Source organism: Cervus elaphus, chromosome 3 (assembly GCF_910594005.1).
Source record: "Cervus elaphus chromosome 3, mCerEla1.1, whole genome shotgun sequence".
NCBI lineage: Eukaryota > Metazoa > Chordata > Mammalia > Artiodactyla > Cervidae > Cervus > Cervus elaphus.
This window is the reverse complement of record NC_057817.1, coordinates 30666513-30692898: the sequence shown is the minus strand read 5'-3', so window position 1 is coordinate 30692898 and position 26386 is coordinate 30666513. Positions and strand designations below refer to the sequence as shown.

Genomic DNA, 26386 nt, shown 5'->3' with positions numbered 1-26386 from the left:
AAGTTCATGGCAGAAGGCGCTGCCCAGGCCGGGCACTTCAGTGCCAACACCACCCAAGAGGCTGGGACGTGGGCCTCAATTCCAGGCCTATCCAGATGTGAATGAGCTCTGCCAGGGCCTGTATCAGGAGGTCCGGCGACCCCTCCCCTCCCTCCCCCAGCCCCTGGTCTCCCTGAAGATGGCACTGAGCTTCGTCCTCCGCCACAGCCAGAAAACCCCCATCAGGGTCCTTCAGTCACAAGGCACTCGGATCAGGGGAGGCTGGGGGAAGAGAGTCCACCGCCTGACTCCTGATTCGAGCTTTTCAGTGGGGCCCCAGAGCTGTTCTGAATAAATTCTGCCCTAACAGCCGGCCAGCACACCAACCCTTTCTGTTCCCAAGGTCTGGGGTGAAGGGGGTGATTGCAGGCAGAGGGCACCCCTCCCTCCCAGGCACAACCACACTCTACCTCAAACTCGGAGACGCACCCACAGCCCGGCTGCAAAAACCTCAGGGCAGCCCCTCCCCCCCGTACATGCCTCTCCCCATCTTCCCCGCCGGCCGGGAACTCGCTCCGGGTGGAGAAAGAGAAGCGCCCGGCGAGGGGTGAGGGTGGGAGCCTGCAGCCCGGGACCTGAGTCCACCGTCCCCCATCCATCCCCTCCCGGACTTCCCCTCCGCCAGTCCCGACGGCCCGGTGCTCGCCGCTCCTGCGCGACCACAGAACTCTCGGGGGGCCGCGCGGGAGTCCGCCCACCGCCGCGCCGAGACCCAAGAGCCGGGCGCCGCCGCCTCCCGCGACGCTCCTCAGCGCGGTCTCACCTGCCGGCCGGGGTCGGCGCCTCCCCGGGGCCCCCGCCCCGCCGTCCCCGCGGGCTCCGGCCGGCCGGCCGGCAGTCCCGCGGTCCCGCTCGGCGCCCGTGCGTCCCGGCCGTGCCGCCCGCCGTCCGCAGTCCGCCGAGCCCGCGCCCCCTCCCTTGTTGTCCAGCGCAGCCGCCCTCTACCCCGGATCCAGAAGTCCCCTCCCCGCCGGCTCCCGGACTCCCCGCCTTAAAGGCACAAGCTCCTTTTGTCTGGGCACCCCCTCCCCCCCACCACCACCCCGGACGCCCGGCCGAGCGGCCCGACTCCCTTCGGAGGAACGGGGTAGGGGCGAGCGAGACCGAAGAAGAATGGAAACCCTCCCTCCGCACGCCCCCTCCTCTCCTCCGGCCGCTCCCTCCCCCAGTCTTGGGAAAACAGGCGGCTACTGTTCTGGGATCAAGACCCCGGGGAGGAGCCGGCCGGTCGGCCTTCTCCCCACTTCCCTCCACCCCCGGGCTGCCTCCTCTAGCATTCTCTTCCCACCCTCACTCCCGGGGTCCCCCCACGCGCAGGGGAAACCCACTCTCTGGCAGCGATTACCCGACCCCCCTCCCGCCCTCGCCCCGCGCCCAGAGGGTCAGCTGCCTCCCTGTCGGGGTACCCTGGGACTGAACGGGTGCCCAGCACCCACTCCTCACCCCTCCTCCCTACCCCAGCCTCCACCCCGCCATTCCCGCCCCGCCTGCCACGGCTCTGCTCGCTCCCGAGGGAACTCGGTTTAATAATTAATAAAGATTTCATTCCACAAGGCGCCAGGTGTGTGCGGCCTGCTTCCCCACACATCACTTTTTTCCTCTTCCTCCTCCCTCCGGAGCATTGGCCCCACGTGAATCTCCTGCACCCAGAGCCCCAGGGGGACTGAGGGAAGGGGCACTCACCACGTGGCCCCACTCTCCCTGGGAAGCCGCTCTCCAGGACCTGCCCATATGTAGACACACACACACACACACCTGCACCTTTCACACACACACACACACACACACACACACTTTTTACCCAAAGGGCTGTGCTTCTCTGTGGAGTGGGGGTGGGGGTGGAGAGAGGGTGCATTGCTAAGGTACTGAGAAATTGTTTGAGACTCTTATTTATTTCCCACGTTTTCAAGCCCGGAGCTGCAGCCCAAGTAACCTGGGTGATGGGGAAATCACGTGGAAACCACTTTAACCCTTTGAGGGTTAGAAAGACGGTGTCGCCGGAAAGGAGAAGAGGGTGGGTGAACTCACCCAGGATGTAGGCGATTCTGACTTTAGAGGGGTGCCAGTCCACCCGAGCTGAGGAGAGGGCGGCTTGTCAGCCTTCCCCTGGAGCGGCTCGCATGGTCCTCAACCAGACCCGTAGTTCCTCCTTCCTTTGGTAGCGCCTTCCCCACCCGAGGTCCCAGCCTAGATATCTGAAGCGGCTCTTCAGACCCAGCCCTCCCGCCCTCCCTTGCACTGTGCTTCAGGACCCAACTCTTGTCCTTGCCAAACTCCTACTAGGATTCCACTGCCCAGGACAGAGCCGGAGGCCAGAAAGAGAGGCGAAGAATTAAGAAAATCCCTTTCAAGGGGCTTCCCTGACGGTCCAGTGGCTGAGACTCCGCGCTCCCAAATTGCAGGCGGCCTGGGTTCCACCCTGGTCAGCGAACTAGATCCCACATGCCACAACTAAGACCTGGTGCAACCAAATAAATATTTTTTAAAAAAGAAGAAAAAAAAAGGAGAAGAAAAGCCTCTTTCAGTCACTTATCAGGCATATATAATTGCAAACTCTTCATCTGGGGTTAATCATCACTTACTCTCTTGGTGCCTCATCTATGAAATAGAGATAAAACCATCTGTCTTGTCTTTTCTTACAGAATTTTCAGGATAAGCTAGAAAAATGTTGGTTAAAATGTATGAGTCTCAGTGGTTCAGGCCTGGCCTGTAATTTGACCTTTGGGGCCTTTCTGCCTGACTTCTCCCTTCAAGTAGCCAGTGTTCTGCACTGTCAAAATTTCCTCTCTGATCTGAATCTAGTATCTGCCACTTATCTCTTAGAATAATATGTTTATGGACAGTATTGGGGAAATACAAAAGACATTGAGGGAAAGAAATGTGTGTGTTATGAAATTTTATATTTCAGAATGGAAGGCTTTATCCTTCATTTTATTTTGGAATGGAAAAGAAAATTTGGGGGACACCAACCAAGTAAGCTGAAGAAATATGCTAGGGGTACATCTCTGGCCTCCTCTACCCTCCTGTAAAGCTGCTATGTCAGTCTGGCCTCCTAAAGTCCTTTTCCGGTTCCCCAAGGGCAAGGCTGTCACCAGCATGTTTCTTTGATCCCTATTATCAGCCCCTTACACAGAGGATCTGTTTCTAGCGCTATCAGGGCCATAAAAATGATTCCAGCCCTTTACTTCACAGATAGGAAACATGAGCTAGTGCTAGGCATGTGGGGAATATTTAATAATTAAAAATGTTAATCTATACACTATTAGAGCAGGAAGAAATCTTTATGTAATTCAGCTGCTATACTTTCCAAAAACAAAATAGCAAGCACATTTATATCATTTGCTGTGCACTGAGTAGTCTAAGCCCTTGACTTAAAATAATTCATTTAATCTTCATAATTAAGTTCATGATGTTATTACTATCCTCACCTTGGAATGAGGATGTACCTCACTTTTCCCATGAAAAATGAGGCACAGAGAGGTTCACTAATCCCAGGGTCAAAGAGAGGTAGGTCCAGATTCTGAACACGGGCTGCTTGGCTTCAGAGTCTGTGTGTGTCACCACTGTCCTCTACTGACTCTGGAAAACCCAGCCCCTGAGATGGGAATTGACTTCCCTATGATCACCCAAACCTAGACAGCATATTAAAAAGCAGAGATATCACTTTGCTGACAAAGGTCCATATAGTCAAAGCTATGGGCTTCCCAGGTGGCACTTGTGGTAAAGAACCTGCCTGTCAATGCAGGAGACATAAAAGACACAGGTTCAATTCCTGGGTTGGGAAGATCCCCTGGAGGAGGGCATGGCAACTCACTCCAGTATTCTTGCCTGGAGAATTCTATGGACAGAGGAGCCTGGAGGGCTACAGTCCATAGGTCACAAAGAATTGGACACGACTGAAGTGATTTAGCACAGCACGATGGTTTTTCAGTAGTTGTATAAAGATGTGACAGTTGGACCATAAAGAAGACTGAGTGCCAAAGAATTGATGCTTCCAAATTCTGGTGCTGGAGAAGACTCTTGAGAGTTCTTGGACTGCAAGGAGATCAAACCAGTCAATCCTACAGGAAATCAACTCTGACTATTCATTGGAAGGACTGATGCTAAAGCTCCAACATATTGACCATCTGATGCAAAGAGCCAACTCATTGGAAAGGACCCTGATGCTGGGAAAGATTGAGGGCAGGAAGAGAAGTGGGTGGCAGAGGATGAGAGTTAAATAGCATCACTGACTCAAAGGACATGAGTTTGAGCAAGCTCTGGGAGATAGTGAAGGACAGGGAAGGCTGGCGTGCTGCAGTCCATCGGGTCACAAAGAGTCAGACCCAACTTAGGGACTGAACAACAACAGCAACAAATGATCACACAGCTGATTGGTGACAGAAGGAGGACCAGAACACAGAGCCCCTGACCCCGGGTCCTTTCCCTTTCTACTCAGCTTCACTGGGTTGGCCCAAAAGTTTGTTTGGGGTTTTCCATACGATCTTAAGGAAAAACCCAAATGAACTTTTAGCCAACCCAAGATTATAGACATGAGTTGTTCTCATCCTTCTCTATGTTCCCTCAGAAGCACCACATTCTTCTGCTGGCAGGTGGCAACATTTTTCTCGCCTTTGGCTGTGGGGAATGCATTGAAGGGTAAGGACAGTGGGCCCCTGATCTGTAGCTTCCTGACCCCAGAAGAGTGAGACCTGCTGCTAGTGACTGACTGCAGAGGACCAGGGACTCCAGATTAGATCATGGGTTAGAGTCTGGGCCTTCCACCAGCCCCTCAGTGAGAGAAGGTTGCACATGTGGGACATTTTTAAGTCAAATCACCTCCGTCTGAAATGCACCAAGGCTATTTAAAAGAGCTTGCATAGCAAACATGGAATTTTTGAGACGGTGGTTCTCAGACTTAATCCTGAGCCCCTGGAAGAAATGGTACTCTTAGCAGACCATGATGAAATATTAATATATTAAAATACATAATGTGCTTTGCCAGATCTAATAGATTCTAGAATCACAGGCACCAATGTTTTAGAAAAAAAAATTGGAGAAACTTTAAAATTGAGAAAATTCTATTAATTTTTAGTCCTTGAGCCAGAACACAACGGCTATTACTCAATTTTCATGGCAGAACACCTTGATCCAGCTGAGGGAACACCAGCTCTGCTAAGCCTGGTTTGAGAACCACTACAATAAGTGAAATATTCAGAAAAGACCTTCTTATCCCAGGGTGGAAAATAAAACCAGTCGGGAATCAGTTGGAAAGTTTTAACCCTAACAAAGAGAATTAAAAAGAGAGAGGCAGCTGGCATGAACTGTTTCTATTGTCCAAGTCTAGCTTAATGTCAATGACTGTGGTTTTTTCTAATACAGACCACAGTCACAGAGTGATATACTCTCAACCCCTCATTTTCAGACAAAAAGGAAATTCCTATGAGAAAAGTGCATCATATGTAAATACAAGTTCCATATCACTGTAAGTGTATCTGGACAATGCTATAAATACCCAGTGTTGAAAGCACCCTGGAACATAACTAATGGAAGAGCTTGGGTCCCCTGAGCTTTCCCTGGCTTGTTTGGGAAACTGTTAAGCGAGCCTCTGCCTACTCCCTTTTACAAGGCGAGGATTCCTTTACAGGGCAAACAACCATTCCCTGGCTTTTCTCTCTTCAAGATCAGATTTCTGTGTATTTCATTTCTGGAAAGTAAGAAAGATGTGTCAAGACAACCCACATTCGTATATCCCCTGTCCACTACCCACTGGAACGTGGCTACTGCCACCATCACCACCCCAGAGACTCTTGGCTTCCACTATGTCCCAGGTTAGAGGAGCCCTTGGCTGCCACCAGTCCCACATGCACTACCACCTATGGGAATGGAATGATTAACTGTCAACCCAAGATGGATACAAACTTCCTCATTCCTTAGCTCCCCATCATTTGTTCATTCATTCATTCTTCCCACAAATATTTATCAAGTGCTTACTAAGGCCGGGTACTGTTCTGTTCATAGGTTCTGGGGCTACAGTCTCAGCAGACTGGGTCCTTATTCTCATGGAGCTTTCCTTCTAGTGGGAGGAGGCAAGAAACAAATGAATAGATGAGAAGATACGTTGATGGTGATAGGTGCGATGATAGCCATTAGAAATGGGGACAGGGACTTCCCTGGTGGTCCAGTGGTTAAGAATCCACCTTGCAACGCAGAGAACCCAAGTTTGATCCCTGGTGGGGAACTAAGATCCCACATGCCTCAGGGCAACTAAGCTCATGCTTTGCAACTACTGAGCCCTAGAGAGTCCACGCAATTCACTGAAAGGTCCCCAGTGCTGCAACTAAGACCTGATACAGCCAAAAATAAATATTAAAAAAAAAAAGGCAGGGACAGATAGGAAGTAGCTTCCTCTCTGAGCAAGTAATGTTTTCATGGAGACTTGAACAACAGGGAATCAGCCGTGCAAAAAATATGAGTAAAGAGCATCCAGGCAGAGGGGACAACTAATGTAAAAGTCCGGAGGCAAGAGCAAGCTCACTGGGTTCAAGAAACAGAAAGCAAGTCAACGAGGTTGAAGCCCAGTGTGCTGGAGGAAGAGAGTAAAGATGAGGTCAGAGAGGGAGGCATGCCCTAGCTAGTGCAAAAGCTCGGAGGCCAGGGTGAGGAGCTTGGATTTCATTCAAAGTGTAATGAGAAGCCTTTGGAATATGTTAAGCTCAGAAGCGGCATGATCTGATTTATGGTTTTAAAAGATCATGTTGGCTGCTAGATGAGGAATAAATCAAGGGATCAAGAGATGCAAGGGAAACCACTTAGGAAGCTATTATAGTGGTTCAGGTGGAAAACAGCAGTGTCTTAGACAAGGATGGTGATAATAGTGGGCTACTGAGAAGTGAAAGGTTTGGAGTTGGAGTACCCTAATGACCTGTCTTGGTTCCCTCTGCATGGTTGATCCACATCAAATAATAATCCCAAACTGACATATGTGTATTGAGCAGCCACTGTATGCCAGACACTGTGCTAGGTGTTGGAAGTTACAGTCCAGAGGAGACAAATCTACCCTCTCCCGCCCCACCACCATATCAAGCTCTAGGTTGGGCAAGCTACTACCGGCACCGGGCCCTGTCCCATTTTCGGGGCCATGGACACACCCTCACCTCACCCCTGCACTATACTCCAATGCTGAGCTGGGGTTAATGGGATGGGGGTGGGGGGAGTGTTTACAATTGGAGAATTGATGCCATAAAAAATGAGTCCAAAGTCCTCCCAAGATCTCAGAGCAAAGACTGAGAGAGCCCAAAGCTCCAACAATGGGGAGATGGGGCAGACGGGGCCATGAGGACAAGAGAAACCAGATGGTGCCCACAACCGAGCTCCTGCTTCTCTGAGTCCCTACAGCCAGAACACACCAGAGCCCCAGTCAAGCCAAACTTCTCTCTACCACCCGGCTCTACTGCCCCCAAGCCCTCCTGCTCCCTTTGATTTCTGAGTCTTGTGTGCCCTCTGGTGGCACATTCCTGACACTGCAGCCCACAGTTAGCCTCTCCAGTTTTTCACCATACAATCTACAATCCGTGCTGGGGCAGGGCGGGGGACACTATGGGAATCAGACTCTTCCATGGTTATGTGTGTGTGCGCACGTGCGTGCAGTATCAGTCATGTCTGACTCTATGACTCCATGGGCTGAAGCCCGCTAGGCTCCTCTGTCCATGGAATTTTCCAGGCAAGACTATTACAGCAGGTTGCCATTTCCTCCTCCAGGGAATCTTCCCAACCTAGGGATCAACCTGCATCTTCTGCATTGGCTCTTTAGCACTGAGCCACCTGGGAAGTAATTTCCCTTTGTTCCTGCCTGTTTTTTAAGCTTGGTACTCTGACCTTTCCATCAATTCTATGAGCAAGCTATTCCCTGTTGTTAGTCGCTCAGTCATGTCCAATTCTTTTAGGACCCCATGGACGGGCCCCCCAGGCTCCTCTATCCATGGGATTTCCCAGACAAGAATACTGGAATGGGTTGCCATTCCCTTCTCCAGGGGATCTTCCCAACCCAGGGATCGAACCCAGGTCTCCTGCGTAACAGGCAGATTTTTTATCATCAGCCACCAGGGAAATTCAAGTTAGTCCCTGACCTTCCAGTAACCTTCCAAAAAATATCTCTTCTGTTCACATTAGTCGGAATCCATTTCTGCTTTTACAACCAAGAAGATGACTGATAACATTGATTGGACATTTGATCCAGCCTCTTTCAGCTCTAGGTTCCTCTTTGGTAAAAAGGGACGAAAGTGAATTCTTTTTTCAAGGCTGTTTTACTAAATGAGTGTATTAGTTATCTATTGCTGCCTAACTAACTACCACACATTTAACACCTTAAACATGTTTACTCTCAGTTTCTGTAGATCAGGACTCAGGGCATGGCTTAGTTGTGTGCTCTGAGCTGTAATCACGGTGTCAGTCTCATCTGAGGCTTGAATGAGGAAGAATCTAATTCCAAGTTCAGGTGGTTGTTGACAGTTCCTGAAGGGTGTTGGACTGAGGGTCTCAGCTCTTTGCTACATGTATCTCTCCAGCATGGCAGCTTACTTCATCAAAACCGGAGGGAGAGAGTCTGCTAGCAAGATGGAAGTCACAGGCTCCTGTAGCCTAATCAAAGAAATGCCATTTCATCCCTTTGCTATGTTCTGTGAACTAGAAGCAAGTCATGAGGCTGGTCCTTATGCCAGAGGAGTGGATACCAGAAGACAGGGATCCTTTGGGGCCAGCTTGGAGTCAGCCTGCCACAGTGAGGTAGCTTTTGGTTTTCATTCTAGGCCTTGTTCAGAATCACACTTCCTTCTTTTGGGGGGTGGGGGGTGGGGTGGGGAGGGTGTGTTCCATGCCCCACAACTTGCAGGATCTTAATTCCCCAACCAGGGACTGAACCCTGGCCTGAGGCAGTGAAAGTTCAGAGTCCTAATCACTGGACCGTCAGGGAAGCCCCAGAATCCCACTTCCTTCTTGAGGGCTTGTCAAGTCCCTCCTCAACCCAAACTCCTCCCAATCGACCTTTGTTACAAATGAGGAAGCTTGATGTACTGGGTCTCACATAGAATTATTTTTAATTGTGTTGAGGGATAATGTAACTTCAATGCTATGAGAAAATGTTCTTTTTGAGAACTATTACTGAAATTTTTAGTGGTAGAATGTTATGATGCCCACACTTTTGTTTAAAATATTTTAGAGTAGTAAGGAGAAAATAATAAGGCCATTCTCCCATTGCTTCCCAATCTCCCTGGCTGAGTAGTTGCCATGGAAAAAGTTGCTTTTGCTCTTGCCAAAAATGGTCTAGAAAGTCAGCTTTATATATGTGTTCAAGATGGGAGTGGGACTAAAAGGAACAATATTTAATAAATATCAGAATTCCTCATCTCATAAGCCTCAGAGGGTTGTGTATAAGGCTGTAAATATATGTGTGTGTGTGCTGTGTGCTAAGTCATTTCAGTCATGTTTGACTCTTTGCAACCCTATGGACTGCAGCCTGCCAGGCTCCTCTGTCCGTGGGATTCTGCAGGCAAGAATACTGGAGTCGGTTGCCATGCCCTCCTCCAGGGGATCTTCCAAACCCAGGGATCAAACCGGCATCTCCTGGGTCTTCTGCATTGGCAGGCAGGTTGTTCCCTGCTAGGGCCACCTGGGAACCCCCATAAATACATAAATATACATAGATAGATAGATATAACCTCACTAAATTCTTCCATCCACCCTGAATAGAAGGATGTGGGGTGGAGATGATTGTCATTGGCTTATAGATATTGTCATAAAAAAAAATAATTGGTGTTTCACATATGGCATTTCCCCCTCTGTATTGTGTTTAGTTATTCAGGTCAGATCAAGATCAAGAGAAAGGATCCTAGAGAAAACCCAGAATGGAGAACCAGTGCCTAGGAATCAGTTATCACTCTGTAGATGTGGGTGGCAGACACTTAAGACAAGGATTCTCTTTGAACTTGGTTTTGACCCAGGTGCATCTCAGCCCTCAGTTCAGGACCTGGGCATCAGGGAAGAGAAGGGAGAAGAGAAAGTCACTGAGTTGCTGCTGCCTTGGCGCAGGCTGGCTCCAAGGCTCCGCTGCAGGGAGCAGGAAGCACACTTCACTTTGTGCAGTTTTGGCCCCAGGAAAAATGATGACCAACCATAGCCCTTCCTTTCCTCTCCTCTCTGGTCTTCTCACTCTTCCCCCCAGCTCTCCTCACCCCTCTCTTCCTCTCTGAGGTTACATCCTCCCTAATTAAGAAAAATGCCATGAATGCCACATTAACCAGATGACTACATTTTTATGTAATTTTATTTATTTTTGGCTGCTCTAGGTCTTCATTGCCTTGCACGGGCTTTCTCTAGTTGCAGCAAGTGGGGTCTACTCTTGGTGGTAGTACATGGGCTTCTCATTGGGGTGGCTTCTCTTGTTGTGGAACACGGGCTCTAGGCATGTGGGCTCTGTAGTTGTGGCTAACCAGCTCTAGAGTGTGGCCTTTGCAGTTGTGGTGTGTGGGCTTTGTTGCTCTGCGGCATGTGGAATCTTCCTGGACCACAGATGGAACCTGTGTCCCCTGCATTGGCAGATGGATTCTTTACCACTGAGCCACCAAGGAAGTCCAACCAGGTGATCAGATTTAATGTCACCAAAAATGGGACAAGCTGACATCACTTGTCCCCCATAGGATGCACTGGGAAAGACACAAAGTCACTTGTCGTATTCCTACCAAAAATGTTTAAACTGAATCTGATCCCAAGGAGACAAATTGAGGTATATTTCTAAAATAATTGGCCTGCACCATTCAAAAATATCAATGTTATGCAAGAGAAAAATAGAGCAGGGAAATCTTATAGTTTTAAGGAAACCAGAGAGATATAATTAGATGTAATGCATGATGCTTGATTGGATCCCGGGGGTTTGGGGGGGTGCCAGTTTTGGTTTATTGTTTGTTTTTTTAATCATAAGAAAATTGTTGGGACCATTGGGGGTATTTGCAACAGACTATATAGTAGATAATATTGTAACAATGTTAAATTTCCCGAATGTGATAATGTTTTGTGCTTATGTAGGAATGTCTCTGTTCTTGGCAAATACATGATGAAGTATTTAGGAATGAAGCTGATAACTGGAACTAACTGAAATGGTTCAGCAAAAACACATGTCTACACAGCAAATGTGGGAAAACTCTAACAACCAGTGAATCTAAGTGAAAGGCATATATAGTCATATAATTCTTGCAACTTTAAATCTACAGAAAGGTTTAGAAATTTTCAAGACAAACTTTTGGGGAAATGCCAATTCAGAAAAATACTCCAAATAAGGAAAGGCGCAATATACTATAATTCCCCTAAATTTCACATTTCCCTCCCACCAAGGTGGGGTTTTGGGGATTTAACAGTGACTGTTTACTCAGTAGACATGCCGAGGTCTAGCTGTCAGCAAAACACGAAACTGGAAAATATTTATTTAGAAATAATTTTATATTTGATATTTTCCCCCACACATCAAATTTGTCATGGAAACTTTCAGAATTTTGTTAAACCTCTTAAATTTTTTGCAGTTGAATTTCTTGAGGGTTGAATTGTTTTTCACTGCCCAGGGATCATTATAATCTTTTTCATGCTTAGGACATCTTACCATGTCCTCACATCCACCAACCAACGCAAACAGGCTACAAGCTGGGAGGCAGGGAAACCCAGAAGGCATACAAGGTGACTGCAAAGTCATTTAAAAAAAAGAGAGAGAGAGAAAGAAAGAAACTTTGAAATTGGGTAGCAATTATCTGGGGGGCAAGATCTATAAAGGAGCCAAGCCTGGATATCCAAGGATAAAGCCAGCTGTAGTGAGAATGGGAAATTTCTTTAAAAAAGAAAAAAAAAAAAAATATATATATATATATATATATATATATATATATATATATTTGTTGTTGTTGTTGTTTGGCTGTGCCGGGTCTTAGTTGCAGCACTTGGGATCTTCAGTCTTTGTTGCAGAGGCATGTGAACTCTTAGCTTGCAGCATATGTGGTCTAGTTCCCCGACCAGGGATTGAATTCAGGGCCCCTGCATTGGGAACACAGTCTTAGTCACTGGACCACCAGGAAAGTCCCAGAAAGGAAACTTTCACTTCAGGCTATCTTGGATTGTTTTATGTTTCACGCAGTTTCTTCTTTTTTTTTTTGTTTCATGTTTGTTTTCCTTCTATTCTCCCCTAATACTAGGTAAAGTTTTGTTTGCTTAAAACAAATGTGAGCCTCTGTCCACCATGTCAGGAAGAACCAGGACAAGGATTGTTGCTGGGGCAGGGCTCTCAGGGAAAGGAGAGCTTTTCAGAGGCTCCCTTGGCTAAGTGTGCTTAAAGAAAAGCTATTTGCCTCCTATCCTCTTCCTTTCTTGCCTTCACTCCTTCTGCCCATCCCCTTCTCTCTCCCATCTCTTTTTTCTTTCCCAGTGAGGTGTAATGAGGGATTCCCAGGTGGCTGAGTGGTAAACAATCTGCCTACCAATGCAGGAACTGCAGGAAATGCAGGTTCAATCTCTGTGTTGGGAAGATCCCCTGGGGGAAGAAATGGCAACTCCAGTATTCTTGCCTGGAGAATCCTACGGACAGAGGAGCCTGGCGGGCTACAGTCCAGGGGATCACAAAGAGTCAGACATGAATGAGCATGCACGCATGTGGTGTAATGAACACCCATCCATCTGGGCTGTGAAGTCAGGAAGACCTGGATTCCAATCAGAATGTGACATGGACAAACTGTAAAACATATTCATCCTTTCAGCAAACATTCATTAATTGCCTACTAGGTTCAGTTCAGTTCAGTCACTCAAGTCATGTCCGACTCTTTGTGACCCCATGGACTGCAGCACGCCAGGCTTCCCTGTCCGTCACCTACTCCTGGAGCTTGCTCAAACTCATGTCCATTGAGTCGGTGATGCCATCCAACCATCTCATCCCCTTCTCCTCCTGCCTTCAATCTTTCTAGCATCAGGGTCTTTTCCAATGAGTCAGTTCTCCTCATCAGGTGGCCAAAGTATTGGAGCTTCAGCTTCAGTATCAGTTCTACCAATGAATATTCAGGACTGATTTCCTTTAGGATTGACTGGTTTGATCTCCTTGAGGTTCAAGGGACTCTCGGGAGTCTTCTCCAACACCCAGTTCAAAAGCATCAATTCTTTGGTGCTCAGCTTACTTTATGGTCCAACTCTCACATCCATACATGACTACTGGAAAACCATAGCTTTGACTAAATTGACCTTTGTTGGCAAAGCAATGTCTCTGCTTTTTAAAATGCTGTCTTGATTTGTCATAGTTTTTCTTCCAAAGGGCAAGCATCTTTTAGTTCATGGCTGCAGTCACCATCTGCAGTGATTTTGGAGTCCAAGAAAATGAAGTCTGTCACTGTTTCCATTGTTTCCCCATCTATTTGCCATGAAGTGATGGGACCAGATGCCATGATCTTAGTTTTCCGAATGCTGAGCTTTAAGCCAACTTTTTCACTCTCCTCTTTCATCAAGAGGCTCTTTAGTTCTTCTTCACTTTCTGCCATAAGGGTAGTGTCATCTGCATATCTGAGGTTATTGATATTTCTCCTGGCAATCTTGATTCCAGCTTGTGCTTCATCCAGCCTGGCACTTCTCATGATGTACTCTGCATATAAGTTAAATAAGCAGGGTGACAATATACAGCCTTAACATACTCCTTTCCCAGTTTGGAACCAATCCATTGTTCCACGTCTGGTTCTAGCGGTTTCTTCTTGACCTGCAAACAGATTTCTCAGGAGGTGGGTCAGGTAGTCTGGTATTCTCATCTCTTGAAGAATTTTCCACAGTTTGTTGTGATCCACACAATCAAAGGCTTTGGCATAGTCAATAAAGCAGAAGTAGATGTTTTTCTGGAACTCTCTTGCTTTTTCAATGATCCAACGGATGTTGGCAATTTGATCTCTGATTCCTCTGCCTTTTCTAAATCTAGCTTGAACATCTGGAAGTTCTCAGTTCATGTACTGGTGAAGCCTGGCTTAGAGAATTTTGAGCATTACTTTTTAGCGTGTGAGATGCTACTAGGTAGCAGGCACAATTCTAGGTACTGAGATATAATGGGAGGAAAAAAAGGTTGACAAGGTTCCTGGCCTCATACTACTTGCATTCGAGTTCAGGGAGGCAGATAATAAACAAACAGGCAAATGAAATAGAAAACTATATATCATGAAAAGTATACTGCACAGTCTAGCTACATATTGTATGAATATACTATAGAACTGGAGAGGAGAAAGGCAAACCACTCCAGTATTCTTGCCTCAAGAGCCCCATGAACAATATGAAAAGGCAAAAAGATATGATATAGAAGATGAGTTTCCCAGGTCAGAAGGCATCCAATATGCTACTGAGGAAGAGTGGAAGTCAATTACTAGCAGCTCCAAAAAGAGTGAAATGGCTGGGCCAAAGCAGAAACGATGCTCAGTTGTGGATATATCTGGTGCTGAAAGTAAAGTCCAATGCTATAAAGAACAGTATTGCATAGGAACCTGGAATATTAGGTCCATGAATCAAGGTAAATTGGACATGGTCAAGCAGGAGATGCAAGATGGAACATCAACATCTTAGGAATCGGTGAACTAAAATGAACAGGAATGGGCGAATTTAATTCAGATGACCATCATATCTACTACTATGGACAAGAATACCTTAGAAGAGTGGAGTAGCCCTCATAGACAATGAAAGAGTCTGAAATGCAGTACTTGGGTACAATCTCAAAAACAAGAGATGATCTCTGATGGTTTCCAAGGCATTCCAAAGCATTCAACATCACAGTAATCCAAGTCTATGCCCCAACCACAAATGTTGAAGTAGCTGAAGTTGAACAGTTCCATGAAGATGTACAAGACCTTCTAGAACTAACACCAAAAAGAGAAGTCCTTTTCATCATAGGGAATTGGAATGCAAAAGTAGGAAGTCAAGGAGTTCCCTGGTGGTTCAGTGGCTAGGACTCTGTGCTCCCAATGCAGGGGGCCTGGGTTCTATCTCTGGTCAGGGACTGGAATCCCACATGCAGCAACTAAGACCCAGTGCCAAATAAATAAATATTAAGAAACAAAACAACTATGATCTCTTTTTAAAAAATAGGAAGTCAAGACATACCTGGGATAATAGGAAGTTTGGTCTTGAAGTACAAAATGAAACAGGGCAAAGGCTAACAGAGTTGTCTACAGAACATCCTGGTCATAGCAAACACGCTCTTCCAACAACACAAGAGATAACTCTACACATGGACACCACCAGATGGTCAATATTGAAATCAGATTGATTATATTCTTTGCAGCTGAAGATGGAGAAGCTCTACACAGTTAGCAAAAACAAGGCCAGGAGCTGACTGTGGCTCAGATCATGAGCTCCTTATTGCAAAATTCAGACTTACATTGAAGAAAGTTGGGAAAACCACTAGGCCGTTCGTGTATGACCTAAATCAAATCCCTTATAATTATACAGTAGAGGTGATGAATAGATTCAAGGGATTAGATCTGGTAGACAGAGTGCCTGAAGAACTATGGAAGGAAGTTTGTAACACTGTACAGGAGGTGGTGACCAAAACTGTCCCAAAGAAAAAGAATGCAACAGGGCAAAGTGGTTTTCTGAGGAGGCTTTACAAATAGCTAGGAAAAGAAGAGAAGCAAAAGGCAAGGGGGAAGGGGAAAGATATACCCAACTGAATACAGTGTTCCAGAGAAGAGCAAGGAGAGATGAAAAAAAACCTTCTTAAGTGAACAGTGCAAAGCAATAGAGGAAAACAATAGAATGGGAAAGACTAGCAACCTCTTCAAGAAAATTGGAGATATCAAGGGAACACTTCAGGCAAGGATGGGCATGATAAAGGACAGAAACGGTAAGATCCTAAGAGAAGCAGAAGAGATTAAGAAGCAGTGGCAAGAGTACACAGAAGAACTATACATAAAAGGTCTTAATAACCTGGATAGCCATGATGATGTGGTCACTCACCTAGAGCCAGACATCCCGGAGGGTGAAGTCAAGTGGGCCCTAGGAAGTGTTATTACAAAGAAAGCTAGTAGAAGTGATGGAATTACAGCTGAGTTATTTAAAATCCTAAAAGATGATGCTGTCAAAGTTTTGCACTCAATATGTCAGCAAATTTGGAAAACTCAGCAGTGGCCACAGGACTGGAAAAGGTCAGTTTTCATTTCAATCCCAAAGAAGGACAATGCCAAAGTATGTTCAAACTATCAAACAACCATCCTCATTTCACATGCTAGCAAGGTAATGCTTGAACTGAGAACTTTCAGATGTACAAACTGGATTTAGAAAAGGCAGAGGAACCAGAGATCAAATTGCCAACATTCATTGGATCATAGAGAAAGCAAAGGAATTCCATAAAAACATCTACTTTTGCTTCATTGACTACGCTAAAGCCTTTGACTGTGTGGATCACAACTGGAAAATTCTTACAGAGATGGAAATACTAGACCATCTTACTTGTCTCCTGAGAAACCTGTATGCAGGTCAAGAAGCAACAGTTATAACCAGACAGAAAAATGAACTGGTTCCAAATTGGGAAAGGAGTACGTCAGGGCTGTATATTGTCACCTTGCTTATTTCACTTATATGCAGAGTACATCATGCAAAATGCCAGCCTGGATGAATCAGAAGCTGGAATCAAGATTGCCAGGAAAAATGTCAACAACCTTAGACACTCAGATGATACCACTCTAATGTCAGAAAGCAAAGAGGAACTAAAGAGCCTCTTGATGAAGGTGAAAGAGGAGAGTGAAAAAGCTGGCTTGAAACTCAACATTCAAAAAACTAAAAGCATGGCATCCAGTCTCATCACTTCATAGCAAATAGAAGGGGGGAAAGTGGAAGCAGTGACAGATTTTTTTCTTGGGCTCCAAAATCACTGCAGACAGTGACTGTAGCCATGAAATCAAAAGATGCTTATTCCTTGGAAAGAAAGCTATGACAAACCTAGATAGCATATTAAAAAGCAGAGACATCACTCTGCTGACAAAGGTCCATATAGTCAAAGCTATGGTTTTTCTAGTAGTCATGTATGGGTATGAGATTTGGACCATAAAGAAGACTGAATGCCAAAGTATTGGTGCTTTTGAACTATGGTGCTGGAGAAGATTCTTGAGAGTCCCTTGGACAGCAATTGGATCAAATCTGTCAATCCTAAAGGAAATCAACACTGAATATTCACTAGAATGACTGACACCTAAGGTGAAACTCCAATTCATGGGCCACCTGACTTGAAGAGCTGACTCACTGGAAAAAACCCAATGAGATGAGAAAGGTTGAGCACAGGAAGATAAAGGAGCCGGCAGAGGATGAGATGGTTGGATAGCATCACCGACTAAATGGACATGAGTTTGAGCAAACTCCAGGAGATTGTGAAGGGCAGGGAAGCCTGGCATGCTGCAGTCCCTGGGGACACAACTTATCAACTGTACTATAGTTGCTAACAACAAAACAAATACTATATGAGCTTCTAGCAATGGTAAAACTATGGAAACTGTAAAAAGATCAGTGGTTGCCAAGGTTTGGGGAGAGAGAGGAATGAATAGGCAGAGCACAAAGGATTTTAAGGGCAGTGAAGGGCTTCTTGATGAAAGTGAATAAGGAGAGTGAAAAAGTTGGCTTAAAGCTCAACATTCAGAAAACTATGATCATGGCATCCAGTCCCATCACTTCATGGCAAATAGATGGGGAAACAGTGGAAACAGTGGCTGACTTTATTTTTCTGGGCTCCAAAATCACTGCAGATGGTGATTGCAGCCATGAAATTAAAAGACGCTTACTCCTTGGAAGGAAAGTTATTACCAACCTAGACAGCATATTAAAAAGCAGAGACATTACTTTGTCAACAAAGGTCCGTCTAGTCAAGGTTATGGTTTTTCCAGTGGTCATGTATGGATGTGAGAGTTGGACTATAAAGAAAGCTGAGCACTGAAGAATTGATGCTTTTGAACTATGGTGTTGGAGAAGACTCTTGAGAGTCCCTTGGACTGCAAGGAGATCCAACCAGTCCATCTTAAAGGAGATCAGTCCTGGGTGTTCATTGGAAAGACTGATGTTGAAGCCGAAGCTCCAATACTTTGGCCACCTGGTGTGAAGAGCTGACTCATTTGAAAAAACCCTGATGCTGGGAAAGACTGCGGGCAGGAGGAGAAGGGGATGACGGAGAAAGAGATGGTTGGATGGCATCACCGACTCAATGGACATGGGTTTGGGTGGACTCCAGGAGTTGATGATGGACAGGGAGGCCTGGCGTGCTGCGGTTCGTGGGGTCGCAAAGAGTCAGACGTGACTGAGCGACTGAACTGAACTGAAACTATTCTAGTAGGATGCTCTAATAGTGAGCATATTCCATGATACATGTCAAAACCCATAGAACGTATGGCTGATTCATGTTGATGTTTGGTAGAAACCAACAAAGTTCTATAGGGCAATTATCCTTCAATTAAAGAATAAATAAATTTTTTAAAGAAACATAAAATGTATAACACCAAGAGTGAACCCTAATGTAAACTAGGGACTTTTGGGTAATAAGGATGTGTCAAAATCAGCCTCTATTGATTTTAACAAAATCACACTGTACTACTCTGGTCAGGGATATTAACAATGGGAGAAGCTGTGCATGTGTAGGGGGAAGGTTAATGGGAAATTTACTTTCCCCTCAATTTTTCTGTGAACTTAAAACTGCTCTAAAAATTATTTTTTAAGGGTGTTGTGAGAACTTACCATAAAAGGTAATTATAATAAAAGGTAACTGGAGGGACCTACTTTTTTTTTTAACTTTTTATTTTATATTGGAGTATCAGGAAGATCCCCTGGAGGAATAAATGGCAACCCACTCCAGTATTCTTGCTGAGAAAATCCCATGGACAGAGGAGCCTGATGGGCTATATATAGCCCATAGGTTCGCAAAGAGTCAAACACGACTGATCAACGGACCACAGACACACATAGCTGATTAAGAATGCAGTGATAGTTTCAAGTGGACAGCCATACATATACATGTATCCATTCTTCCTCAAACTCCCCTCCCATCCAGGCTGCCACATAACATTGAGCAGAGTTCCCTGTGCTATACAGTAGGCCCTTGTTAGTTATCCATTTAAAATGCAGCAGTGTGGAAAAAAAAAAAAATGCAGCAGTGTGAACATGTTGATCTCAAACTCCCTAACTACCCCTGCACTCCACCCCCCCCATTTTTCCCATCTTCCTCCCTGGTAACTGTAAGTTTGTTCTCTAAGTCTGTGAGTGGAGGGACCTCCTTTAAATAGATTGAAAAAGGAGGCTGTCTTCTTACTCATAAAATGTAGATAGAAGTATTGGTCTATATATATGTGTGTGTGTGTATCATATATACATTAAGTGAATTGTAGACATATATATATCACTCAGTCGTGTCCAACTCATTGCAACCCCATGAACTATACTGTCTATGGAATTCTCTAGGCCAGAATACTAGAGTGGGTAGCCTTTCCCTTCTCCAGGGGATCTTCCCAACCCAGGAATCAAACCCAGGTCTCCCACATTGCAGGCGGATTCTTTACCAGCTGAGCCACAAGGGAAGCCCAAGAATACTGGAGTGGGTAGCCCATCCCTTCTCTAGCAGATCTTCCCGACCCAGGAATCGAACAGGAGGATTCTTTACCAACAGAGCTATCAGGGAAGTCCTTATGTATACATTCAGTTCAGTCGCTCAGTTTTGTCCGACTCTTTGCGACCCCATGAATCGCAGCACACCAGGCCTCCCTGTCCATCACCAACTCCAGGAATCTACCCAAACCCATGCCCATCGAGTTGGTGATGCCATCCAGCCATCTCATCCTCTGTCGTCCCCTTCTCCTCCTGCCCCCAATCCCTCCCAGCATCAGGGTCTTTTCCAATGAGTCATTTCACATGAGGTGCCCAAAGTATTGGAGTTTCAGCTTAAAGTTCCCTTTAAATTATTACATATCTTCCCATCAGCTCTGAAATGGCTCCCCATGATCCCTACTTTCTGGTATCCAAGTCCTTGTTTAATCGCCACCCTCTGAGTGTGGGTTGGATCTAGTCACTTGCTTTTAAGGAATAAAATGCAGCAAGAAAGATGAAAAGCCACTCCCAAGATTAGGTTCCAAAAAGACCACACCTCCTCTCTCTCTCTCTCAGCAGCTGCTATGTGTGTAGAGTCCTATGTAGAGGTCTACGTGACAAGGAACTCATGTCTCCAGCCACCAACCAGCGAGGACCCAAGGTGAGGTGTTGCAGGATGCAGTGTGTGAATTCTTGATGGGATACTGATTAGGGCACATCAGCTATAGAAGACATTTTGGGGCCAACTGAGAGATCTGAATGTTGACTGGGATTAGATAAAATGAAAATTAATAAAATGGAACTGTGGAGAACATTGGATGAAGATAAGCAGGTTAAAAAAACATTCATTTCTCTGTGTGTGTGTGTGTACATGAAAAAAAAAAAAAAGATACATCCTAGCCTATAACTCAGCGATTCCATTTCTTGTTATATACCTCCAAGAGAAATGAGTTCATGTGTCTAACCAAAAGACACATGTTCAAGAATGTTCATAGTAATTTTATTCAGTATACACAAAATTGGAAACATCCTAAGTGTTCATCAACAGGAGGATGGAAAAATAAATTATAGTGTATTCTAACAATAGAATCCCACATGACATTTTTTTAAGTTGTTGATAAATGCAACAGAGATGAATCTCAAAAATGTAATATTGTGGGAAAGACACCAGATATGAGAGAGTACACACTGCACAATCCTTTTTTTTTTTTTTTTTTGCACAATCCTTTTTATGTGACGTTCAAGAACAGGCAAACCTAATCCATGGGGGGTGATAAGAGCCTAAGTAGCCATCACCACAAGAGGCTGGATCCTGACCATGAAGGGGTACAAGGACAGCTCTTGAATGAGGATGTCACAGACCTTGACATGGATGTGGTTACACAGACATTGATGTATAGGTACGTATATGCAAAAAATTTACCCAATTGTACATTTAAATCAGTACGCTATATACAACTGAGTTATATCCCAATTTTTTTAATTTTAAGGAAAAAATATCCAGAAGGATTACACCAAAAGCATTAATGGTAGAAATAACAGGGTGGTGAGAATACCGTGTTTTGATTTGTCTCATCTTGTTGCTTGCCTGTATTTCCTTTCTCCAATACATAATCACTACTTCTGTAATGATAAAAAGTTATTTTTAAACTACATTCCAAATGCTTGATAATATCATTTATGCTGCCTCAGGGGAAAGCTAAGAAATGTACTGTGTTATTCCTGAAGGAGAGAGGGGTGTGGCCACACATGAGACAAAGGAATGAAGTACTCACCGCTGTGGCATCGGGGTGTGGGGGACTTTTTGGGGAAGTCCCCTGTGCTGAGCACGGGTGGAAGGTCAGAGTGGATCAGAGGGTCCAGCCCACATGGTGTAATGGAAAGAACCCAGGAGATAGACTCTGAAGATCTAGGCCTAAATCCAGATCCAAGCACTGAGTGTGGCCTTTTGAAAAGTGCTGTAACCACAGAAGTGGAAAGATGAGGGGTCAGTCACAGGGCATGCGTGGCAGCCCCGATCATGACTCTGGACAGGTTCTCTCACTATGTGCTGCTTCCCTGTTTATAACTACTAACTTTTCCATAGGAATTTACATGTTATGAAACACAAATATTCCTGCTGAATTCTCACAGAATCTCTTGAGCAAGCACTGCTCTTGCCCCTTTTAAAAGTAAGAAAACTGTTTCCGAGTGACTCGGCTTAACTAGTGAGTGATAGAATTAGGACTTGCCTGCTGATTTTCGGACTCCACATCCTGTGTTCTTTCCACCAAGGGCCTACCTAGAACCTTGACCCTCGACTGTTGCCCTCCTCCCTGTCAACCGTAAACCAGCACCCACTTCCAGCCGCTCTGTGGTTCTCCCGCAATCTCGATAGGGCCTTATTTCCAGGGGGTGGGGGTGGCACGGGGGAACAGAGAGCTCTGTACAGAGCCCTAGTGACCTGATGCTGACTCAAAGAAGGATCCAGACTCCTGGCTCTATGTTATTCAGAAAGGCATGTAGGAGTCCACCCCTCGCCAATGCAGCCCCTCAAGTCAAGGGGCTTGCAGGCTCGTTTCCCATCCCAGCTCCAGGGTGAGCACCCCCGTCGTGATCCGCGATGAGGGGCCACAACTCTTCACCAGTCCTCTGCCCTCCTCCCCAGAAGGTTTCTCCCCAAGGCCTGTATCAGCACTTCCCCATCCCTACAAAGTTCCAGCCTTTCCTTAATATCTCCTAAGTCCTGTCCCATCCCAGGCACCCAGACCTCATCTTCCTCACAGCTGGTGAAGGAGCCGTGAGAAGTGGAGTGAGAGGCAATGGCAGGCCCCAGGGGGCAGCCGCCTAAGCAGCTAGCACCACATTCTCTTCGATAATTCATTCCCAGGGAGGCTGAGGGCACCAGGCCCTCATTCTGAGCTGGAGATGGCTACCACAGCTCAGATTCTGAGTTGACAGTGGTGGGAGTCACAGGTGGGTAAGAGAGTTACAGTAAGCAAGTAGAAGAGTACCCAGCCTCCAGCCCCACCACAGACACCTCTCCCACTAATTCTTATTTTAGAGGGAGGACTGATCTGGGTGGCGGTCAGGTGTCCTGTGAGAGATAAAGGAGCCGAGGACCTGCAGTAAGCCCAGTGGTGCAGAAAGGACGGACCCAAGTCTCAGCTCTCTCACTCCAGCTGTATGTACATCAGGGTTGGCCTTATTCCCATTGCCATGAGCCTTCTTGAGGCCACTTTAGCCTCTCATCAGCAGCCCCACTTTCCTAAAGGATGCCCAAGTTCCCTCTGTCCCAGCTTTTGGAAGGCCTGGGATGCTTCCACTGCCTCCACTTGGGGAATCCTGCCCCCACTTAGGCCTCAGCACTTCTCTCAGGGATTCTCCACCTCCATTGCATCTCTTTCCAACCCCAGCTTCCCCACCCAACCTCTGATGTTTAGAAAGCTTGCAAATATGTGAGGGTGGAGGAAGGACTTGACCTGGTCCCTTGGGTGGTGCTGTAATTCAGTGTCTGGAAGTGTTAAGAGTTTGGCAAGAGTGAAGGAGAGAAGGAGGTAAAGTCTAGGCCAGCATCCTCTTCCCCAGGCCACCCTAGGGATCCTGCCTCTCATACCCCTTCCTCCACCTGCGGCAGCACTAGAATTTCCCTCCTGTGCCCAGCCTTGTTCTCTCTCCAATCCATCTTGTGGAACGGGAATCACCAGTCACATTCAATGGAAACTAAGACTAAAATAAACATATGTCAAACACCTACTATGTGCCACCTACTCTGAGCCAGACTCCAGGGAGAAAGAGAATGAGAGCTAAGCATCTCAGCCTTCTGATCTTCCCCTCTTCCCAGGGATGAAAAGGAACCCCCAAATCCACAGGGCAGCCACACCACTTGCCTCAGACCTGGCAAGAGTTGGGTCTTGGAGACATAGCTGAGAGCCCAGTCCCTCTAGAGAGGCCTTGTGTGGGAAGGAAGGTGCAGTCTTGCTGGGCACTATCAGCAAGAAACTCTTCAGACATATTTATAGCAAATGCTGCGTCAGAGGATGGAGCCTGAAAGTGCCCAGAAGCATCAAATATCACCACGAGCCTAGAGGCAGAGCCCAGAAAAAGAAAACAGAGATTGCAGCAAGAGGGATTGAGGTTTGATGGTAGAGGAACTTCCCCAGAGTAATATCTGGAGTTGGTAACAGGGATTCCCTGTGGAAACTACCCACCCCCACAGAGCTTTCTCAGAAGCTCTCGGTAGACACAAAGGGACAGACATGGTGATCTCTGTTCTCTGTCCTTTGTGGTACATGGGTTTTCAAATGTTAGGGCCACTAAGTACAGTTATGCGAGTTATGCCTTGCTGAGGAGGTAAGCAGGGATTGAAATCTAGCTCTAAGTCAGTAGGGCAACACCCCCTGCAGGGTGGTGTCTGCACAAAGGCTAGCCAAAAGGGCTAGAAGAGTCCTGTCAAATATCCTGAGGTCCTGACAACCTGAGAGGTCAGAGAGGAGGTGACACCAGGGAGAAGAGGTGAAGGCTGTCTGGGAAGCCCTGGAGGGTGGGGGACGGGAGGGGGTGGGGCAGATGCTGGAGCTAGGGACCGGAAGGGGCCAACCTAAGGCATGGCTCACAGGAGTGCATCCAGGCTTTGAGGCCCCTCGGAGCAGGGTGTCAGACACTGTGAGGTCAGGGCCAGAGATGGGGGCACTGAGGGAGGTAAAGCGGGGAGGAAGACTGTGTGGGTCCTCTAGGCAGTCATCTCACATGGAGGGGGCTGGAAAAGGACTGCTCTGGGGAGCTGGGGGCTGGGCTCCCAGCTCCAGCTCTGAGGGTCCTACCTTTTTTCAGTAGCAGAAGAGATCGGTGTGTCTGCTCCAGCAGCTGGAGTGGAAATGAGAACTACTGAAGGGCGCACAGCTGCCCCTGTGCACCTACATTCCCTCTGATAGGCTCAGAGAGAAGTCATTGATATTTCTATTTTGAAGGAAGGGATGGAGAGGCTGTAGGTTCTTGAAGAGGAGGGAGGGAAGGGGAAGCTAGGGACAATTGCCTGCCTTGGCCAGCACCCCCTCTCCCTCCCCGTCTCCTATGGAAACTTAAGCTGCCCCAAGGCCCAGAGGAGCTAGTCCATTAGCTGTGGTCAGCAGGGGTGTAGGGAGGGGCCTCTCTCCCTCCAGGTCTTATTGCCAAATGATAGCAAAGCTTCTGCTCCCTCTGTTAGAGCCAAAACAAAACAAAACCCATAAAAAACCTCCACAGCACAATTTTAAAGCACACATGCAACCTCTTTATCTCCTCTGAATAGTTGAAGCTGAGTAACTGAGGGGTAGGTGGGTGGGAGGGGATGCAGGGACTAGACCACAGACAGAGGAGGTGCTCTCCCAAAGTACTTTGCAGGTTAAGCATAAGGAGGAGCTGGGGGGTGGTAAGAGGAGAGTCGATTCTCCCTCAGTTTAACTCCCTCCGGAATGGGGGCAAGGACAGGCTAAGCTGAAAGGGGAAACGTGGAGAAGTCTTCCAAGATCCCCATGGGATGGGAGGATGGGGGAGTCGGGAACTCCCCAAAGGAAAGGAGTTAGAAGAAGGGCCAAGAAGGAGAGTGGAATACCCTGGATCCGAAAGGAAAGAGTTCTAACAGATGCCAAGAGGAAAGTTGGAGACGCCGGGTCACTGGGCTTCAGGGTGTATCTGTCTCTGCGTAGGAGGCGCCCCCCTCCCCATCCGCGGTCTTTGGTATAGAGAAGAGTCCAGTCTGGGGATACTGGGGGTTTGGAGGGACCAATGAGAAGCTGATCCGCTCACAAGGGTTCAGGGAGAGAGCCGGCTGGGGCTACACCTCTGCTCCCCCCTTTCCCCGCCAGAACTTGGGCTTGTCCTATTTGACGTGCCCGCCGAAGCGGGCGGGAGCGGGTACTGACCGGAGGACTGGTCCCACGACTCCGTACTCCCTGCTACCCAGGCCGGCCAGGACGCCGCCGGGCTCAGCAGGAGCGCCCCCGGAGAGCAGGATGGAGGTAAGAGCAGCGTAGGAACCCAGAAGGGCCAAAGACCTCAAAGAAGCCCCTCGGGGGAGGGGATAGAGTGCAGATCCCAAAGGGGTCTGGAGGTGGGATCGCAGTTCCTGGAAAGAAGAGCGGATGAGGGGGCCCTGTTAGTCTTCTGGCGGGCGAGGGTCTGGCTCCGAAACGCGCTGCCTCTGCTCTAGCCAGGGCAGCGCCTCCTGCTGGCAGGGCCGGAGTCCTGCCGGCCGACAGGCGGACCCCCGGACGGACGGGTGCCACCACCTGGAGGGCGTGTGCGACCGCGACCGCGGGGCGAGCGAGCCCAGGGGGCGCTGCAGCCGGCCGGGAGGAGCCGCCTCGCCTCGCTCTCCGCCTGTGCGAGCTGAGTCCCTTGGCCCCGGAACCCGGGAGAGAGGAGAGACGACCCAGGTGCCCAGCATCCCCGCTGGGTTGTCGCTAGTTGGATCCCATAGGAGCCACCGGGTCTGGGCCTGGGACGGGTAGATGGACGGAGCTTCCCCGGAACCCAGAGGGAGCGCTGGACGCTGGGGCTAGCGAGCCGTACACAAGCATTCTTCCTGTCCGATCTTTTCCTCTGCTGAGGACAAGTCGAAGTCGTCTCTGGGACCGCGGCGCCTTTCCTTCCCAGCGCACCGAGCAGGTGTCGGGAGGGAGCGGAACCTTCCGCCTAAAGCTCCGGAGTCCGGGCAGCCCTTCGGCTACTTCTGCCCTTCTGCCTGCGGCGGTGGGAGCTCCGGAATCCCTACCTTTTCTGGGGAGAGCGTTAAGGAAGAGAAGGT

General features: G+C 47.4%; 2 protein-coding genes across 4 annotated transcripts in view; one reads left to right on the top strand and one right to left on the bottom strand.

The window, feature by feature from the left end:
• The window catches only part of ADCY6 (adenylate cyclase 6), a 54925-nt gene extending 53985 nt beyond the window's left edge, over window positions 1-940 (bottom strand). For 2 of the 3 annotated variants that reach the window (XM_043885545.1, XM_043885553.1), the window contains exon 1: window positions 803-940. The gene's annotated coding sequence lies outside the window, so the exon portion shown is untranslated. The remainder of the gene's footprint in view (window positions 1-802) is intronic. The other variant, XM_043885526.1, reaches the window with a different exon arrangement.
• On the top strand, window positions 516-25972 carry LOC122678521 (basic proline-rich protein-like). Its single transcript, XM_043879067.1, has 5 exons — window positions 516-586; window positions 665-900; window positions 969-1126; window positions 25446-25598; window positions 25790-25972. Exons 1-5 carry the CDS (start codon window positions 516-518, stop codon window positions 25970-25972), a joined length of 801 nt encoding a protein of 266 aa, XP_043735002.1.
• Window positions 25973-26386: the final 414 nt, after the last annotated feature.

Excerpts from the sequence above, each read along its gene's own strand:
- LOC122678521 (XM_043879067.1), top strand. The coding sequence starts at position 516 with ATGCCTCTCCCCATCTTCCCCGCCGGCCGGGAACTCGCTCCGGGTGGA. Across the intron at positions 901-968 it reads CGCGGTCCCGCTCGGCGCCC|CGCAGCCGCCCTCTACCCCG; the intron begins GTGCGTCCCGGC and ends CTTGTTGTCCAG. Across the intron at positions 25,599-25,789 it reads CCCCGGAGAGCAGGATGGAG|CCAGGGCAGCGCCTCCTGCT; the intron begins GTAAGAGCAGCG and ends CCTCTGCTCTAG.